The sequence below is a fragment of the Podarcis bocagei genome (assembly GCF_964188305.1).
Source record: "Podarcis bocagei genome assembly, chromosome: 5".
In the NCBI taxonomy this organism is placed as follows: Eukaryota; Metazoa; Chordata; class Lepidosauria; order Squamata; family Lacertidae; genus Podarcis; species Podarcis bocagei.
In genome coordinates this window covers 23,833,235-23,853,664 of record NC_138129.1, presented here as the reverse complement: position 1 = coordinate 23,853,664, position 20,430 = coordinate 23,833,235, and the positions used below count along the sequence as shown (strand labels likewise).

The 20,430-nt window shown below is 44.8% G+C and overlaps 1 protein-coding gene across 1 annotated transcript; it reads right to left on the bottom strand.

The window, feature by feature from the left end:
* Positions 1-5,261: 5,261 nt before the first annotated feature.
* On the bottom strand, positions 5,262-19,944 carry CCN5 (cellular communication network factor 5). Its single transcript, XM_081196706.1, has 5 exons — positions 19,785-19,944; positions 13,722-13,938; positions 10,884-11,135; positions 8,718-8,920; positions 5,262-5,646 (listed from the first exon to the last, which is right to left on the bottom strand). The coding sequence occupies exons 1-5, from the start codon at positions 19,830-19,832 to the stop codon at positions 5,623-5,625; spliced, it is 744 nt and encodes a 247-aa protein (XP_081052832.1). The 5' UTR covers positions 19,833-19,944; the 3' UTR covers positions 5,262-5,622.
* Between the last annotated feature and the right edge of the window lie 486 nt (positions 19,945-20,430).

Genomic DNA, 20,430 nt, shown 5'->3' with positions numbered 1-20,430 from the left:
AATGGCCATTGGTCTGGTCCAGCAGGCTCTCCTTATGTTCTTATGAATGATCAATGTGCAAGCATTGAATTCAGAATGAATGTTTATTGTCAGATAACCTTTCCAGAAACAAATCAAATGTTCATTAAAGACAGTATGGTCTGATCTCTGTGTAAGTTTTGTGCAAGCACATTTGCAAAGCTCAGCAGAGAGCGGGGGCAGCGCACAACTTTTGGAACAATGGTATGGTGAGTTCTCCTTATAAGCAGCCATTCTGCTTCCTTCCTTGTTCTCTAGGAAGTGACTTCCATGGACTTGTTGTGCAGTCCGATAGGCCATCTAATGTTTTAGGCAAACGCTGCAATCGTATGAGCACTTCCTTGGCAGTAAGACCCAGTGAACACAGCAGGACTTGCTCCTGCCTGCATATTCATACCTTGGGGTGCTCTGAACATGTTCAGTTAGGGGGCATTGGAACATTTTATGCTCACATGTTGAAACCGAACAAACTGCCCCAAGCACCTTTCAATGACTTGAAGCTTTCGTTGTTTGATTTGTAATTTGTTTATGGAAGCAATCTGAGTTCCCTTATTTATATTTTAAATATATAAATCCTTTTAAGTCCCCCCCCCCCCAGTTTCCCTAGCTATTTCCAGTTCCACAGTCCTTGGCCTGGGTCAGTTTTTCTATTGCCAGCAGCCGTTTTTGCATTTTCTCATCATTCCCTCACTCCACAAGCCACAAACAAACCTATCTCAATATATCTTCCAGGAGGTGGCCAAATGGGCAGTAACTTATTTTGCTCGGCTGCACGGTTTGATGTAAACCCCCCTTCTCTGCACATATTATTATGGAATGTAAAACATCCCACAACAACGCTTGGCTTCAGAATAGAGTTCTCTGGTAACATGCTTTGGTGGTCTGCTATACTTTTGTCTCCTGGCTTCTGGGGCTGCAAAACCTTTCTTAAGAGGGAGTATGTTTCACTGCCCAGACACTGAAAAATATTGCTTTCTGTTTGTCCTGATCATTCGTTCCATTTCCTAGATAAGAGTGGCCCAATTTTGCTTTCAATATATTGCTGCCAGTCCTCTTTTCCAGTGCCAAACTCCTCGATTTTCCCACAGAATGCTATTGTTAAATTTCCTCACCACCATTTATTACGAGTCCCCTTTTGATATGAATCACAGTCTTACTGTTATTGCAGGCCAAAGAACATATTACTTTATTGCTGGAAAGAAGACTTGAGGGTCAAACTAGATGTGATTGTGGAAGCCATGTTTTTTATTCAACGTGTGAGCATAAAACAGCATGGATGGCAAACCTCCAGCCTTTGGGCCAAATCTGGCAAACCAGGGGTTCAAGTTTGGGCTGTGAGGCCATTTCCCCCAAACCACATCCACTTGCTCCCCACCTCATCTTTCATATGTGACATTAGCTGCAGAGCAGGTACAGACACGGCTGCCAATGCACAATCAGGAGCCATAAAGTGCACACTGACAAAGTAAAACAGGCTTCAACTCTACCACCTGTTGGGCAGGTGGGTTGGCTGTGCTAAACCCAAGCCTCAAGTCTTTAAACCACCACTCAGGACTCTTTGCAGGCCCCGTGCATTGCTCTGATGTCTCTACTTTGGGACTTCAAAGCGCCCAATCGCTTCATGTCATTGTGACATCAAGTGATTGGCAGGTGGGCAATGTCACCCACTTGCCAAATTTGGCCTGTTAATCCAGGATCTCATAAGGATCTGGCCCGCAGAGTCAAAACAGTTCCCCACTCCCAACATACACAGACAGGGGAGTATGTGTATATTTTAATATCGGAAAGGCTGCATGAGTGAGGGGCAGGGGCGAAGGAAGGCAGCATGACACCCGGGGTGGGCGTCGCTACGTAGGGCGCATGTGTGGCGTCACTACATTTGGTGCATGCGCTGTATAGCGGTTTGCCGGCGCTGGTGCTCCAGCGCCGTATGGACAGTGCCAGGATCCCTCCATCACCACTACAGCCATTTAGGAAAGTTTTTAATGTCTGACGCTGTATTGTTTTTAATATTCGGTTGGAAGCTGCCAAGAGTGGGTGGGGAAACCCAGCCAGATGGGCGGGGTATAAATAGTAAATTATTATTATTATTATTATTATTATTATTATTATTATTATTATTATTATTACTATTACTATTATTACTACTACTATTCTCCGTTCATGGCTGCAGCCGTGAGCAGAGGATCCCGACACCGTCCGTACGGCGCTGGAGCGCTAGCGCCGGCGCGCCGCTAAGTACAGCGCATGTGCGGCATTGCACACATGTGCCGTATGTAGTGACACTGCACATGCACTGTATAACAGTTTGCCAGCGGCACCGCTCCAGTGCCGTACGGATGGTGCTGGGATCCTCTGCTCACGGCTGCAGCCGTGAATGGAGGATCTTCTACATGTGGCTGCGGCTGCGGCAGCGGCGGCGCTATGGCTGCTCGCGCTGCCGCGATCCCCCACGGGGTGACTTCTGGTCACCCCCGCAGACATGGAACCCGGGGTGAACCGCCCCCCCCCCGCCCACTGTTGCGACACCACTGGTGAGGGGAGCTTAATGTTCCCCAATCCTGAGCCTTGTTTCTCTGCATTCAGCCACCCCTAGAAATTTCCTCTCACCTTTGTTCCAGTATTGGAAAGATGATCACAAGAGGTGCCCTGCTAGCTCAGATCCCTCTAGTGCAGCAGCATCCTCTTCACCACTGTAGCCAATCAGATGACTCTTGGAAGTTCACCAGGAGGGAATGAAAGCAATGGCTCTCTCAGTAGCAGCCCAGTCAGACTATGGGAAAATGCCTGAGGACATATACCAGCTTCACAAAAAGGAAGAGAGTTCAAACAAGGCTTCATCTCTGGATGTGCTTTGTTTACTTTTTGTTTTGCTGTTGAATATCGTTGTGCTGCTGTTCAATGAATGCTGCATATTGCTATGTTCCATATATAAAAGTGCCTGAAATGATTGGGTACAGGAATATAATGTGGGGGGCCCTCTCCCCCCCCCCTTGTCCACACAGCCTCTTTGAGCTTCTCTTTCCACCTTATACGGGAAAAGAGTAGACATATGTGTAAGTAGATAAATATGGGTTCCACATTGTGTTTTGTGTGGCCCTGTGCTGACACTAAAAAGTCAGAAAAAGGATCTGAGCAACATGTCGGGATCCGGCTCAAGATAATAATGGGTATCCTAAATGTAACTTTATCATGCATTGACAATCCAGTCCTGCTCTTACCTTGCCAGCCCCATCCTCAGTTCTGTTTCCTTCTCATACCAGAGTGGGTCAAAATACCGGCTTGTGTAAAGAAAAGAAACACAGTGAGAGGAAATGCACTTTTGCTGTCAGAGATCCAAACGATAAACAGCTTATATATATAGAAAGGTTCATTGCTTAGCCTTCATCACTGTTCAAACAGCAAGTCGCAATTTCCCAGTTTTATGCCTGCAGATCTAGAGCAAGGCCATTAGAGGGCATTTAAACTTCATCCTTCAGTCCAGCTAGAAGTTTCAATCCCCACAACAAAACTTCTGGATAACCCCATGGCCTGCTTGGAATAGTTTTGCTTTGTTTGTTTTCAAATGGCTTTCCATCTCTGCTGCATTGTTTTTCTATTTTGAGTCTCTTATTTTCGCCTCAGGCTGCAAAAGGTTTGGGGCTGGATATTGTGTAGTGTTCCTGGTAATTTGGAAGGGTGTGTGTTTGTGTGCTTCTATTTCTAAGTCCCTAGCCACCTCCATTAACAATGTGAAGATGCTCAGAGGGAGATTCTCTCCACCCCACCTAGTTATTTGGAGACAGGTGCCCTTTCAAAGCAAGAAATGTCAAAGGCACCCGAAGAAGAAGAACCTTCTTGTTTTGGTGACAGCTTGAAAGTGTCCTGTTTATTTTGGGTATCTGCTGGATATAGCAGGATAATTGTTGCCTTATTCTCTGGGGCCAATCCAAAAATAATTGACTTTTTCACAGAAACAAATATGGCAACACCTTCTGTATTAGATCTCTTCCCCCTGGGCCAAGAAATTCCTGATAGTTTTAAGTACAGGTTTTCAGACTTTATTTGCAAAACACAACAGTGCTTGCCATTCCTAATCCAGGGTCATCTGTTGGAAAAGTCAGGTGCTTGTCTTTTGGGGGGGGGGGTGTCTGGCCCTGAAGGAGGGCATTAAGCAACAGGGAAGAAGAGCAGACCTACGTGGGCACAGTGTGGGCAGAATACAAAACTATACGGATGTGTGACCTTTTCACACATTACCCAACAAACCCTGAGGCCTCCGTAGTATGCAGCATGTCCCATCATCTCAGGTTGATGCACAGGGACCAGCTTGTAGTCCCTCCTGGGCAGAGATGACCCGAACCTCTAGGTATAGGATGTATCCAAAGTAGTGTGGAGTAACACATCCCATCAGTGCAAGGATATCTCTGCCCCCCATGCCTCATCTGTTGTAGGGGTTCTCCATTGCCTCCAGAGCAGATTTGGGAAAGATGTAGAAAAAAGAGGCGAAAAGTCCCATTGTGCTGATGGGACACATTCATTGGCTATTGCCCTCCATTTCTGCAGTAAATATTGCATGGGAGCACCATTGAAGACTCTGTTAGTCCAGAACACATCAGCTAGGTTGCTAGAATATTGCTAGAACATTGGCTTTTGCCCAGCTGGGGATTTTCTTGGGTAGCTTCCTTGAGCATATTGTGAGTTCTTAGTATCCAATCCATAAACTAGGAGCAATAAAGACGAAAGGCTGTTCTGTAGAGATTCTGAGTGCAAAGTATGAATGGTGTCACAGACATGATAAATACCCTTCAGCAATGTCAAATAGACCTTCCACCTTTGGGGAAACTGTTGGTGGTTTGAGCAAAAGGAAGAAGTCCTTCAGACCATCAGTGCCACTTTCCCTATTCATGTTTACACAAGCAGAACAGCTGCACAGGGCATCAAATAATGTCTTGAACTTTACTACAGACACCGTTTCTCTTATACTGCTGTTCTTCCCTTTCTTGTATACCAAATAAGGTCTATTTTCTGCTGCATGTTGCCTGGGGCTTGCCACGAAACATTAGATTTCACTGCGAGTTCCTTGAACGACCCCTGGTCAATTCATCCTCAGCCAGTTCATCATTGCATTTATTCTTTTATTTCTAACAACAACAGCCTGGTTTGAACAGTGGTGGCTGCTTCACCCTTCCCTCCCCCAGCTCCCCCATAACTATTCTCCAGTGAAATAATAACACAGAGAAAGAATAACAAGACACAGTTCCTTAGATTACTGTAGCTGCAAAGCATCATTTTTCCAATGGATGGATTTATAATAATAGCCACAAGCTGGCATTAAACACATCAGTATTGTACAGTATTAAAACATATGGTCTGGTTTCCCTCACTGAACGATAACATTGTCTAGCATAATTGCAGGGGAATCAAGGGAGAAGACAGATGTCGGCTGCGATGAAGAGCTGCACTTTAGCTTTCTTCCTCTCTCCCAGCTAAAGACGGTCATTTCTTCTCTCTGTTTCTAGGCAGTTATCTCATTATCAAAGAAATGAGAGCATCTTGGACTTGTGACGATCCAGCTGCTAGGATAAGGCCAGTATATCAACTTCTGAATGGAGCGGGCTGGTTTTACAAGCGGCTTCCTCTTCCTCTCTGTGGAGGCAACACACTCAGTGGAATTTCCAACATACTCTGAAAAAGCACAGCTGAATGAGAGGGCCAAACTAGATGTCAAGAGAGGATGGGAGAAAACTCACCAATCTCCGGGTTTCTTTTCAATTGAGAAGCAGCCCTCGGAGGCTGTCAGTTTTAGTGGAGGAGAAGGGGGTGCTTAATATTTTCTCCTCCCGTTGTTCACCTGCTCACATTATCCCTCCCAGAATTGCTTTTCTGGGTCTCTGTATCTGTATCTATTCCCTTACATTCGAAGGGTGGGCCCTTTTCACTAGACAGATGGTGGGATATGAACGGGTTGAGATGCTCATTGTGACTGCTATTCTTTTGTTCAAATTGGCAGACTCTCAGATAATAATGATGATGATGATGTCTTCTGCATAATGCCTAGTTTGGGTATGATTTTCTTTGGAGTTTATTTTCATGTATCTGGTGCTGATGTACTTAGGGTATGCTTGCAACGTTCCTTCCCAATTTTCCCTTGTTTATCTCCCTATCTCAGTATCCTATATGTTGGGGGGGGGGGTTGCACCATTTCACTGCTAGATGATGATAGTTAGATGATAGATAGATATCAGACCTGCACAAAGGAGCCCTTTAATCAGTATGTATAGGTGAAAATCTGTTGTCTGGACTGATCAATGACTTAAGTGGCGTTGCTGAGCACACTTTTCACTGAAATGTGCTTAATGTAACATGCAGTTTGACCTTGGCTTTAAATCAAACATTTTTTTTCTTCCCAAACTCCATCTGGGTTTGTTTTTCACAGTTGACACTAGGAACACATTTTAGCCTGGGCTGATCCAAACTGAATCAACTTTACAGGAACAGAAAATGCCAAAACCAACTTACAAGAAGACAGGCACAAAATTGAAGTCTCAGATTGCTTGGGAAGGACCCAGGGGGCAGGAAGAGACTTAGGCAACTGTGGGAAGGTGGGGACCTTCCATCCCCACAGCTGCCTCATAAGGGCAAGATCTACTGGGACAAGTTGCTGTGCTCTCTAGGCCTTGCCTCATAAGTCAACCTTGTTTCCTTGAATAATTTCACTGAAGCTGTGTAATTTATTGCCGCCCTACCCATAATCCCAGCTCCTGATACCAGTCTGATGCTCCTACCAGTGTTTCTTCAAAACCCCAAGCTTGCCAGCACCCAGACCTACACCAGTCCCATCCAGGTAAGTTGTAGCGGCACTAGTGCTCAGAAGGTGCTCTTGCAGCTCTGTCCCACCACACCGACCGCTACACATATCTTTGATGTGTGGAAAGCAGTGTGAGTGTTTTATTTCCCAGAAATTGCGCTATCAACTGCCACACCCAGATCTTCCAAAGTAACCTTCGTTACAGCCCTCCAAACTTCACACTTCAGAAGCTATAAAGTACGAATTGTTCCTGGTGGAGCCAGAGCCCCTCCTCAATGAAGGAGGAAAACAGCACAACCTCCCCTCCCCAAAAAACAGGCCAGTTTAAATCCAGCCAGGTAGCTCATTTAGCTCCAGCTGTGTCAATAAATCACGCTGCTTCATTTTGGGTCACAGAGGGTCCATTGCTATTTGGGGATTCAGCCACTTACAGAGCTTGGCAGTCGAATTGCAAGTATTGATTTTGCTGGAACAATTTATATCGGACTTAAAGAGAATGTCTTTCTTAAGATGCTCGGTCCTTTAGCACACAGCTAGGTGGTCCATGGAGAATTTAGGGAGAGTTTAGGTAGAGGTAGGTGACAAGGCTAGTCATAGGAATTTGGGGGGCCCTGCGGCAGGTGGGGGAAGATTAAAATGCCTCCTGCCCTGCACTGGAAAACAATATTATAAGGAACTGTCCCCTCCATAATGTCTGGCTAAATTTACTCTATGCCGGATTCCCCCAGATTTCCAGATGGTTTGGACTACAAATCCCATCAGCCCTGTCTACGGCTGATGGGATTTGTAGTCCAAAATGCCCAGCGGACACCAGGCTGGGAAAAGCTGCTCTATGTCCTGATGTCAACGAAATGTGCATTTGCTCAACCCAGCCAGGAACATCCAAAGTTGTGGGCCTGAGGAAATGCACATGTTACATAGGTGGTAACAGAGGGGCAAGCAACCCCCTCAGACAAGTTGCGCCCCACCCCCTTCACTGGACACCTGTGGCTAACTTGAAGGAAAGGCACTTTTCATATGCAAATTATAACTGAATCATGATTTGGGCATTAAGAATTAAGGCTGCAATGCTATGCATGCTGACTTGAAACTTAACTCCATCAAAGCCAGTTGGACTTTCTGTAGAGGGAATCTGTTTAGGGCAGAAGTATTAATATGAGCATTCTTCCAGTTTTGGGAATCTAACATGTGAGAATAAGGTCACACACACCCGATGAACTTTTCCCCCTCTGTGCCTTCCCTCCCCAGCAACCCCCCCCCCCCCGGTTCTGCCATTGTAATAGGGAAAACTGAATGAGGCTGTTATACAAGGAGAGGATGGGAAATCAACACAGGGCAGCCCTAGGCGCTTAGCCTGTGAGTGGATCCTAGAAACCTAGAATGGTAGAATTGAAAGGGGACAATGAGAGTCATTTATTCCAAACCCCCTCCGATGCAGGGATCCTTTTGCCCAACTTGGGGTTTGAGCCCAGAACCCAGAAATCAAGAGTCTCGTGTTCTCCAGATTAAGCTACCCATCTGGGCTTGCTTCACAAATATGTATTTCCCACAACTATACCCAAAAGCTGGCTTGCTGGGCTGCTCATTCACATACAGACTTTTCTCCATTATGTCCCTCAGCAAGCCATGGTCTTCCAGTCAGGCTTCACACTCACAAATGTCCTTCACCCCATTGAAGGACCTCCTCCTTTGTCCTTGCCCTCCCTTGCTTGTTGACCAGCCCCTTCTTCCTGCCCTTTAGTTCTGTATCCTTGTTTGCTCTGTCTCCAACGCAAGAAATTCTCTGTGACAGTAACCACATTAGCCACCTGACATATGTCTGCCATGTGGTGGGGATTCCCTCCTTTAAAAAAGCAACTTCAGCCCTGGTGGAGATTTCTTGTATTTTTTCCACAGACCCATCACTTACCATGCTGGCTATTCCCGTCAGACCCTGGCAGGATCTGAGGAGGCATAAGCGTCTTTGGGTCTCAAGCCTGCAGTACTGATTCTGGTTAGATACTCGCGTGGTGATCCCTACGCCACAGGTGGCAGAACAGGCGGACCATTCAGTGCTCCACTGTTCACATGCATAGGGGATCAATATCAACGCTGTCCCAGGGAGCCTTTGTGCTGAGCAGGGAATGAAAGAAAGAAGCTTCATTAAAATGGATGCTCATAAATTTCATGGTAACAACCTCTAGAGGAATAGCCTTCTTAGTTTTGTAGCAAAAAATGGGAAGGATTTTTTGGGATTTGAAAAATTCGCAGGTTTGGCTGAGGCAGCCAGCCAAATGGGCAGGGTATAAATAATAAAATTATTATTATTATTATTATTATTATTATTATTATTATTATTATTATTATTATTACTGCTGTGGCCTAAGCTTTTGTGAATTAGGACCTCCTCCAGACTGAGGGTGGGTTGTTGTTGTTTTTAGGTGTATTCTGTAACATGTCATGGATGCAATAACAACATATTTGTGGTACACTAATGACAGTGTACTGGAAGAAGCAAAGATCACCAGTGTTGAAGCGACGATTCTTCAACATCAACTTCGTTGGACTGGTCATGTTGTGCAGATGCCTGATTATCGTCTTCCAAAGCTACTACTCTGTTCCAAACTTAAAAATGGAAAGCATAATGCCAGTGGTCAACAAAAGAGGTTTAAAGACTCTCTCAAGGCAAATCTAAATAAATGTAGTATAAACACCAACAATTGGGAAACACTGGCCTGCGAGCGCTCCAATTGGAGAACAGCCTTTACCAAAGGTGCCATGGGCTTTGAAGACTCTTGAACTCAGGATGAAAGGGAGAAATGTGCTAAGAGGAAAGCACGCTTGGCAAATCCTCACCATGATCAACTCCCGCCCAGAAATCTATGTTCTCACTGTGGAAGGACGGGTAGATCCAGAATTGGCCTTCACAGGCACTTATGAACCCACTGTTAAAAGTGTGTTTATGGAAGACAATCTTACTCAGCTACAAGTGTTTGCCAAAGAAGAAAGATTTGTGGTGGATTTATATTGGACTGTCCACATACCATTCTGCTTTATTAGTAGTTCTGCAGTATTTCCCTAATGTTTTTGTTTTGTTTTTCGGAGTTTTAATGTTTTAATGTTCAACTGTGCTGTGCCAATAGCTCAACTTATTGAGAGCAGCAACACAACAATGTTTACATTTGGGGAAGAAACAAGCTTAAGGAGGAAGCTTGTGAGGTCTTTTTTTATAATTGTCAATAGAAATCACCCACCCCCAGAAAAAACCAAGTTCTTTCAGGCTTCCTTTTCACAGAAGAGAAGGAGGAGAGAGTTATATGAAAGTGAATCTGAAGAAGAGGGCATGGCTTGCCCCTAATGAGTCCTGCCAGTGCAAAGGTCAATGGAGCTTTCCCACCTTTCCTCCTCTTGTGCCCCCAGAAATTGGCTTGGGATTTCAGTGTTAGGAGAAGCCTCAGAACAGTGTGTGGGGTGAGGACATGGGGTATTATTCCATCTGGTAAACTGCAATGCTTGCACTGACAGAATGTTCACCAAGTGCAAGGTTGAATTCCACCCAGGGATTCCTGAAATAGCTCCTTGGTTCCATTCTTAGCAAGGTCTTCCAAAGGAGGAATCTGCACATGATTTGTCCAGTGAACTTTCAGTTCCAGCAAGTGTCAGTGTGCACCGAATCATCTAACTCCAGTTGAGGATCTAAGCTGCACAACCTCTGAAGCAAATGCTTTAAGGCCTAGACTAGCAGCACCTGAACAGCAGACTGTGCAGGTACATACAAGTCACCTGGCCACAGTCTTCCCCACGATGGGGAGATGCATTGTGCTTGTTTAAATTACAGAAATTACTTCTAAATCTGCAATGTAAATCAGCACGTGCATATTCCAGGAAACTCTAGAGCCTCCTTTTAGGCAATGCCTTTCCTCTTTTTTTGGCAATGTCTAAGTAGCCACCTTTGCAAGCCCCCTCATTCACCTGCATGCAACAGCTTTTCAGCTCCGGCTACCAGGCTAGTGCTTAAATGCAAGGCTGGTTTGGGCCGTAACTTCAACAACAAAGTGATGACCAAAAAGGTGGGCCAGGACCTGTTGAGTTTTACCTGCCATGGTATCCGTCAAGATCTGCCTGTCTTGTCTTTCACAAATCCATTCCTGGCAGCACTTTCCTGGGATCTCCACACGCCTTGGATGGGGGCAATCTGGAGTGGGGAGGCGAACATCCTCACTGCAGAGGGGGACACATGTGAAACCTCCTCCAGAGCAGCGGCACTGGAGCTTACAGCTTGGCTGGAACACTTCCCCATCCTGATAGATCTTCCCATTCACTTCGCAGCTGTCGTCGTCGTCCTCATCTGTAGTCCACATTCAGAGTAGACAGAAACAATGGGAGAAATCAAATGTAGGCATTCAGTCTGTAACAGAGCTACCATGTAATATGATCAGCAATGGAATATGGTACTTCCACATTCTGAAACTGAAATTGGCTCTGTGTTTTTGTTTTTAGGAAAGGGAATTTCTCCACTGAATTCCCTACATAGGTATCAGGAATTAGGGTCAGAAACCCAGTACATTTGAGCCTAAAAGCCAAAAACTAAAAAGGTTATTTAAAACTTAACATTTTGGGCTAAAAGACTAGTTATAAGACTGATGAGTCCATGTATCTTCTTCCACTGCAAGAACAGATGAGAGGTACATTGTTCCTAATGATTATGAGAAATATTTTTGTGTCAGAGATTCTCCTACAGATGCAACTCCACAAACCAGAAGGTTGGCTAGACAATATAAGGTGGAGTGAAAAGCCGTTACACAGTCAGGCCTTGTGTTGGCCTTCCATCTGGATTTTCTGCTGTGGCACAGTCTTCCATGGAGAAGCTCAGAAACCAAGAAATCCATTGGCAACATTCCAAAGTGGGAATGGGAAGTGAAATCTGAACAATTTCAGACCAGGTTATTTGAAGAATTCTCTGCACTCATATGAACAGGGCCAGCCCAAAACAATTTACATAGAAATCTGTATTATACGGTGTCAGACCATTGGTCTATCAAAGATGTCCAGACTGTCGAAATTTTCAGCTGGGATTCAGCCATACACCTGCAAATTCATGTTGCACAATTAAAGCGGATTTGGAGCTGTTGCACAACAAATCTGCTTCCTCAAAAGATCTGATTGTTTGCAATAGGGAAAGTGGCAGGGAAAGTCAGTGGAAAGTCTGGGACAACACTTGCTTTGATGTGACATCATCTAATCTCGTGGCAAACAAATCATGCCCAATAAACAGGTCATTTGGAAGGGTGGAAGCTCAGGATTATCTACATCAGTGGTTCCCAAATTTACCCTGCCCAGGAGCATTTGAAAATTGCAGATCATCTTGGTGGACAATAAAACAATATGAATATTTATTGCTGATATGGAACAAACCACCCAAATTAAGCTCAAAAGAAGGTCCACAGACCACATTTTTTGGAACCCCTGATTTCTACTAACTGGCAGTGACAAGCACAGCCTTGTTTCCTGCTAGGATGAATATGTGACAGAACTTTGCTTTCCATGCAGAGATTTCCAGATGCAATCCCTGGCATCTCTAGTTAAAAGCAGGAGATGATGTGAAAGACTTCTGCCTGAGATCTTGGGAGTGCCACCTGCTGGGGCTGAAAATACAAGGCAAACTAGATAGTAGTTTCCTACCTGGCAGCTTCTGATATCCATGTTTTGTTTAATTGCCTAATGGACTAATACCCAAGCTAAGCCTGACTCCATCCTCAGAGTGTGGGATCCCTAACTTTCCAAGAGTTGGTCACCGTTCTCCTGCTCTTTCTAGAAAGCTTTTAAAAAACAGGAAAGTCACTTTGTTCCAAGTTAGGTCTTGTTATTTTGTAAAAGGCCGATATTTGTTTAACTCACATCCCTGTCAGCTGACCTGAACTCTCCAAAGTAGGACAGGAAATCGGGGCATATTTGCTGAGTTTTGTTTGCATTCCTGCCTGCTGCCATGGGAGCTCCAGGGGAAGAATAGAGAAGACACAGTCATGACATATAGCCATGCCTGCACTGTGCACCAACTTACAGGACTGTCATCACAGCCTCTGATTTATGGCCCTGTGAGAGCATCATCACCCCTTTCTAGCGAAATGCCCACCAAAGGGTGTGAATGTTTGGAATCGCCAGCGTGGACCAATGCGCCATTCAACACTCAGGATTTTCACGCATGCCAACAGAGGCGAGGGCAAAGAGAGAAGATTGGTTCATCGAGTGCTGATGTCACAATGGCCCTTAACTCTTTGGTGAGTGAAATATTCTTCTTTACTAGTACTTCTCAGGATATGGAGCATTTCCTAGTTATGTATGGCACTTTCTGTCTTGCTACGGCTGTTCATAATTATTAGGTATGAGTATAATAGCAGCAGGGTATCTGGAATTTAGATCAGGGCCATGGCACAGAGGAGCAAAGTTTTAAACCTTTCCACACAAATTTTCCTGATTATCGCCCCCGTCCCTAAAAAAGCTATACAACAACTGCATGTCTTGCCATAAAGGACCAATAGAAACTTCTTGAGAGAGGGGTGTTAACTGAAAAGAATAATGTGAGATTGAAAAATCCACACACACCCCAGCGCTGCAGTCCCAGTTCAAATTCCTCTCCCTGCTACCCTGTAATTCCCACAGTTACTATTAACACTTTTAAAACACAAGATAGTCATGAATGATGGCTAGCCATGTGTACTTTGGCCCTGACTCACAGATCTAATAAAGATTTTGGAGTGCAACATGCTTTTGGACTCTTGTGTTTCAAGGGCACCCTGCAGGTTTCCTAATCTTTTCAGGCGTTCTTTCCGTATGCATTAGACATTTCTGGCTTTGCCCAATTTGAGGGATCCAGTTCCATCCCGCTAAATGACAGAGGGGCTCCTGCAAAGAGAGGCAAGAAGGAATAGCTCACAATTGCAGGTTCCTCCTCTCCCCACCAGGGCAGCGCTGTAATCGCAGACAAGTCCTTGGCTCCGATCACAGATGTGTAGATAGCTGCAGGGCTCTCCCAGTCTGCGGGCGCATATGTTGCAGCAGCCGCAGCCGTCCAGAACTAAGGAGGAGCCTGGTGGACAATGTGGAGGGATCCATGGGCAGTAGCATGGAGTCTGGCAAAGCTGTGCATACACCTGCAGAGAGAGAGAGAGAGAGAGAGAGAGAGAGAGAGAGAGAGAGAGAGAGAGAGCGCAAGAATATAGGGACATGGTGAAATGAGCAGCTGAATAATAATAAGTTTTTTAAAAGGATATACAGTCATACCTCGGGTTACAGGCGCTTCGGGTTGTGCCATTTCAGGTTGCGCACCGTGCCGAACCTGAAAGTACTGGAACTGGTTACTTCTGGGTTTTGGCACTTGCGCATGCGCAGAAGCACTAAATTGCGCTTTGCACATGCACAGAAGCACAGAAGCGCGACCCGCACATGTCCGCACGCTGCGCTGCAGGTTGCAAACGTGCTTCCCGCATGGATCACGTTTGCAACCCGAGCGTCCACTGTAGTGACACTGAATGCCTTTCTTTTTTAGGTACACAAACCATGGCTACTAGCAGCATTCTCCTGAATACCAGTTACTGGGAATCGCAGGTGGAGAGAGGGCTGTTGTGCTCAAGTCTTGCATGTCATAGGATCATAGAGTTGAAGAGTTAGAAGGGACCCCATGGGTCATCTAGTCCAGCCCCCTGCAATGCAGGAATCTCAGCTAAAGCATCCATGACAGATGGCCGTCCAACCTCTGCTTAAATATGTGGGAAGGAATTCACTGGGAGCAGTCAAATACAACATTCCTTGTTTCGCTAGAGTGGACATGCAAGGGAATGTTTGGTCCAGCCAGTCGAAACTTCCTGTTCCTCCTGGCCTAGAGCATCCTTCCTTGCATGCGACTAGTGGGTGGGCGTGACCTTTCCAGACCTGGTAAAAGGACAAGGCATGCTGCCTCTCTCTCTCTTTTCCATCTTCCTTTCATCCTGTGAACTGCTGGACTGCTAGCCTGCAGTCACTAGGTAAATCTCCCTTATGGGGTAAACCTGTTTGAATATGTTACAAACTTGAAGCCTAAAGCCTGCCTTCAGGGATCACACTGTGCTCTGCCTGATCGTGAGTAAACTTTCTTTCTGTTACTTATGAATAAGACTGTGGTGTCTTTATTCTTTTAGGAGGGATTCAAGGGGTCTTACCAGGAAAATATTAGAACACATTTCAATCTGGACAAGCCAGATTGAATTGCGTATTGTCTTAAGTTTGCAACAAGTTTTTTGCTGTGTAAAGGGGAATGCACTCTGTTAAGTAAAGGAACTTGCTAGCGCAAGTTAGGAAGGATATCAATAAACAATATATCCTCTCCTGCCACCCTCAACATTCCCACAAAGGAATTCTCTCCAAGGAAGGAGAGTCCACAACCTCAAGTGGGAGTCTGTTCTACTGTCAAAGAAGGTCTTACTGTCAGGAAGTTTTTCCTGATATTTAGTTGGAATCTCCTTTGTGGACTTCCCATAGGCATCTCACCACAGTGACAGCAACATGCTGGCTAAATGGCCCTTTGGCCCACTCCAGCAGGTCTCTTCTGATGCCCCTACACGTTTGGGGCACAATTCACCAAGACACTCTGCTTTATAATCCCTCTCCACCTAAAATGGCTGGGGTCGGTTGAGGAGCACAATAGGCCTCCCTCCAAGCAGAGGCCTAACTATTGATTTGGCAAGAACTGTTCTTTATGTGACTGACTCCTCTAAGTAGTTGAACCCCTCCAATGATCAATCATAGCTAAGGATACGTAGCAGTTAATAGGATAGGGACTCTCACAAACAATAATACCAGGAGAATCACGTGACTGAAGCTCACTTCTGTATTGATGGATGGTCAACTTTGATTTATGGTCAACTTTGATTTTGATATTGGCTTTATTGTGTTTTCATTACTGACCAGTGACTGAATAAGTAAGCACCTTAAGATGGGATGAATATCCTTAGATGTATGCCCTGCGCTCCCCGGTCAGGACCAGGCTCACGGTGGCTAACATCAAAGTAATAGTATCAGCTAGTTTAGTATCAATCGAACAAGTATCCAACTGAGTGTCCTCTGGCATAACTCATAACAAAGGCTGGAAAATTCTGTGCCTTTGTAAAGTTGTTACATCAATAATGAGAGAAGCAAGATAAATAAATAGTTTTCTGCATCTTCCTAGCTTCTAAAATACATTGAAAGGGTGTGTTCCAAATTGACAGACTGCACCACAACATTTTGGTGATATGTTTTTGGGCTAGTCTCTAAACCAGTGGTGCCTTCCAGATTTTTTTTTACTACAAATCCCATCAGCCCCAGCCATCATTGCCAATGGGCAGAGTTTATGGGAGTTGTAGTCCAAAACACGTAGAGGAAAGCATGTTGACTACCCCTGGTCTAAACTAACACAGAGTTTAGTACAGTGTTACCTCTGGTTATGAACTTAATTCGTTCCGGAGATCTGTTCTTAACCTGAAACCGTTCTTAACCTGAGGTATCACTTTAGCTAATGGGGCCTCCCACTGCCACTGCACCACTGCCACGTGGTTTCTGTTCTCATCCTGGGGCAAAGTTTTTAACCCGAGGTACTACTCTTGGGTTAGCGGAGTCTGTAACTTGATGTGTTTGTAACCCGAGGTACCACTGTATCTGTATTTCATTCAGCTTCATTAGGTGAAGGCTTGTAGCCTTTGATAAGGATTCTCCTAGTCCATGTCAAGGAGGAAGGTAAAAATCTAGAGACTGGGCTGTACATAAGGACACAGGGCGCCATTAATATGCCTGAACACAACACAGGGTCTTTTTATGGTTACTACTCTAATTACATATAGGCCACGTTTGGACTTCATGGTAGTCCACGTATCATTATGTGTCAGGCTTCAGAGGCACTGCTTCCTCCCTCCCTTGGCCGTAGATAAGCAGTACAAAGTGAAAGCAGTCTCTTACCAGTAACAGAAATGTTTAATGAATGCAGCAAAAGAACAAGCCACCCTTCTCAGAGTGCAGGTACTCCCAGTTAAGGTTCCACCGACTTCCCTCTAGTCACTTCCATCCTTTTGTCTCCTAGCCACCTGATCTCTCAACCTTCAGCCTTTTGCGAAGCCACCTTATCTAATCTCCTAGCCTTGGAACTAAGAGGCTGCACATCTTCCAGTGAGCAAGAGTTTGCTAGCTCACTCTCTTCCCGTTTTTCTTCTTGCTGTTCACCTCCCAGTTCTGCCCAACTGTTGTCACCCAAACTGTGCCCCTCAGCAAACCATTGTTCCAAATCAAGACTACTCCACTGCTCCTGTGGAGTTTCAGGATCCTGGCCATTCCTCATCAGAGTTGTACTCCTCAGGCTGATCTGTATTGCTCCAAACCATGATGATTGGCCACAGTTTGTTCTTGGCTTACCAATCTTGGTTTCTTAGTACAAAACAAACCATGATCCTTGTTTTAGATGCAACACTAAATGATTTGTCAAGATTGAAAAAGCACTGTTGTTAAATCAAGCGTGGTGTTTCCAGACTAACAGTGTTCTATAATATCACATTTTCTACAAAAAAATAACATCTCTGTGCAGAGCACAGATCTCAAGTGCAGATGATTTCTTGTGATTTACAATTGCACACACACTAAGCCATATCTTCCCAGGACATGTACCTCATACACAGATGCAAGCATTTTTATTTATTCATAGCAACTTCACCCCACTCTTCATAAAAAACGACTCCGGAGTGGCTTATATACAATCATTTAATGGATTACCAACTAAAAGACATGGCACAGAAGGGGAAAGGAAAGATGAAAAAAGCCAACTCAGGTTAGATTCAGGAACACCTGGGCTCAAATCCCCATTCAACAAAGAAGCTCACTTGGGCCGATCACTTAGTCTACTACACTCAGCTTAGTCTACCTCACAGGAGGCAAACAACTTTGAGCTCAGCAAAGGAAGGAAGGGATAAAAACGTAATGAATGAACAAATGAACTAATTGACACATGAATAAGGCCTTGAGGTAAGAAGAGAGGCAGTGGACACGTTAAAGCAAGGGTCAGCAACCTTTTTCAGCTGTGGGCTGGTCCACCATCCCTCAGACCATGTGGTGGGCCGGACTATTTTTTTTTTGGGGGGGGGGGAATGAACGAATTCCTATGCCCCACAAATAACCCAGAGATGCATTTTAAATAAAAGCACACATTCTACTCATGTAAAAACACCAGATGGGCCCCACAAATAACCCAGAGATGCATTTTAAAGAAAAGGACACATTCTACTCATGTAAAATCACGCTGAATCCTGGACCATCCACGAGCTGGATTGAGAAGGCGATTGGGCCGCATCCGGCCCACGGGCCTTAGGTTGCCTACCCCTGCGTTAAAGCAAACAGGGAAGGGAAGTGGTGAATCAAGACCCCCGCCAAAAAGCAATGTGTTTAGTATGGATACTGCCTGCCACACTCCTTCCTTTCCAATGAAGTGAGAAAGGGACTAGTGTCTGTGATAACTCACACTTGCGCTACTCAGTAGACAGGGGTCAAAGATTATAAGAGAACCTGCCTTCTTAAGAATCTGCTCAAGGTGAGCTTCTTTGTCAGTGTTTCTTCTTTATGGTGATCTATTTGCATTCGAAAGAAAATAATGTCATTGTGATGCTAATATGTTCAGCATCTCTTGCAGTGTAACTCATCAAATGATGCCCTTTCATCTCCCTCACAGAATTTGGAAACAAAACCTACCTAGAGTCACTCACAGGAGTGCTATTTGAATAATCTAAAAATTGATCAATTGTGCTATCCCGGACATTGAGTCATACCGAGAGTGTGCAGTAAGGAAAAGCAAACCACACCTTTCTATTTCCTAGGATAATATGACCAAACGGGAATTGATGTCATTGGGATATAATGCACAGCTTCTTACAGCTGTTGAGGTATAGTATTTGTTTTCATGGGCTTGCTTCTCACCACTACAGGCTATTCTTGGATGTAGATATGCTGAATATCTGCTATGATCTGATTAATGTTACCTCTCCTAGGCTTTATATTCTGGGTTGCTGTGTCCTTAAGTAACACCCAGTTGTATTTTCACACAGGTATCCAGTCCATGCATTACATATTTTTAAAGACAGGCAACTGCAACGATCTCAGCATTTACAGTGTGTTTCCAAAAACTGAAACTGAAGCAGTGTTCTAAATCCACTGGAAAACTCTCAAGTGATTAAATTGTTTTCTGGTGTGTGTGTATACAGTGGTACCTCAGGTTACATACGCTTCAGGTTACAGACTCCGCTAACCCAGAAATAGTGCTTCAGGTTAAGAAGTTTGCTTCAGGATGAGAACAGAAATCAGGCTCTGGCGGCACGGCAGCAGCAGGAGGCCCCAATAGCTAAAGTGGTGCTTCAGGTTAAGAACAGTTTCAGGTTAAGTACGGACCTCCAGAACAAATTAAGTACTTAACCTGAGGTACCACTGTACATGTTAAATGAACTGTGTTGTTCATCTTGTGCAATCCTGCAGGAGGCATCAGCTGTACATGTGCTTCTCTGTATTTCCCGGAGCAAAAGTTGGACAACAATTGAGCAATATTGAAAAATAATGCCAGCTGCTTGGCTTTGTGCCTCTTGAGGTTGTAAAACAGAGAACTGAGTGTGCAGAAGAAACTATTTAATTGATTACTATGCAGCCTCCTCTGCTAGCATAAGCACATGACTTTGGTACCGGCACAATTAATGAAGTAGATCCAAATACAGTGATTTAAAATATGGGAACCGTGGTGCCAAAGGATAAAAGTTGGCTTTTCAACATTTATTCACAACAGCACATTCTCCATGGTTTGCACAGATGTGACACTTAAGCATGCACATTAAAAAGACACATTCGTGTTTGAAGGTATCCTTTAATTATTCCAGTTGCCAAACTGAAGTTGCTTGATTATAAATTGTTTTGTAAGTGGGGGAAAGATCCTTGCTATCTAAACAAACATTCCCAGCTTCCTTACCTTGGAAAGGAGACAAAGGAAGGAGATCAAGAGAAGCTGGAGTTTCATTCTGACACTTCAGCACATCCCTCCCCAGGCAGTTTGGAGACAGCAGCGTGTCTGAAGTTTTTAAAGTCTGCGAGTAAAGCCCTGCAAGTGTTTATACTCTTCCCTGCTCTGATGTCACTCCTAGGCTCCAGTATAAACACGAGTAGGTTTGGACAAGCGTCAAGTTGTTTCTTTTTCTTTTTCTCCCCCCACATTCCAGTTAACATTTCCATTCACCTCAAGGTGAGAACATGCAACCCATTCACAAAGCACAGAAGGGAAGTTTCGCTGTGCTGATTGCAGAGAAGCAGAACAGAGGTGGAAGCAGCAAAGGTATCAACAGTAAGTGTATCTTTTAATGGGAGAGCTTCTCTCGATTTGTATTTGTGTGCTCTCAACAAGATGCCTGCTCCACAGAGATCTTTGAGGAGCAGAGGTTCTGTGTACAGTGGTACCTCGGGTTACATATGCTACAGGTCACATACGCTTCAGGTTACACACTCCGCTAACCCAGAAATAGTGCTTCAGGTTAAGTACTTTGCTTCAGGATGAGAACAGAAATCGTGCTCCGGTGGCGTGGCAGCAGCGGGAGGCCCCATTAGCTAAAGTGGTGCTTCAG

Excerpts from the sequence above, each read along its gene's own strand:
- CCN5 (XM_081196706.1), bottom strand. The coding sequence starts at position 19,832 with ATGAAACTCCAGCTTCTCTTGATCTCCTTCCTTTGTCTCCTTTCCAAG. Across the intron at positions 8,921-10,883 it reads CTTGACGGATACCATGGCAG|CACAAAGGCTCCCTGGGACA; the intron begins GTAAAACTCAAC and ends TTCCCTGCTCAG. Across the intron at positions 5,647-8,717 it reads TGACGGGAATAGCCAGCATG|AGAGGAAGAGGAAGCCGCTT; the intron begins GTAAGTGATGGG and ends TTGCCTCCACAG.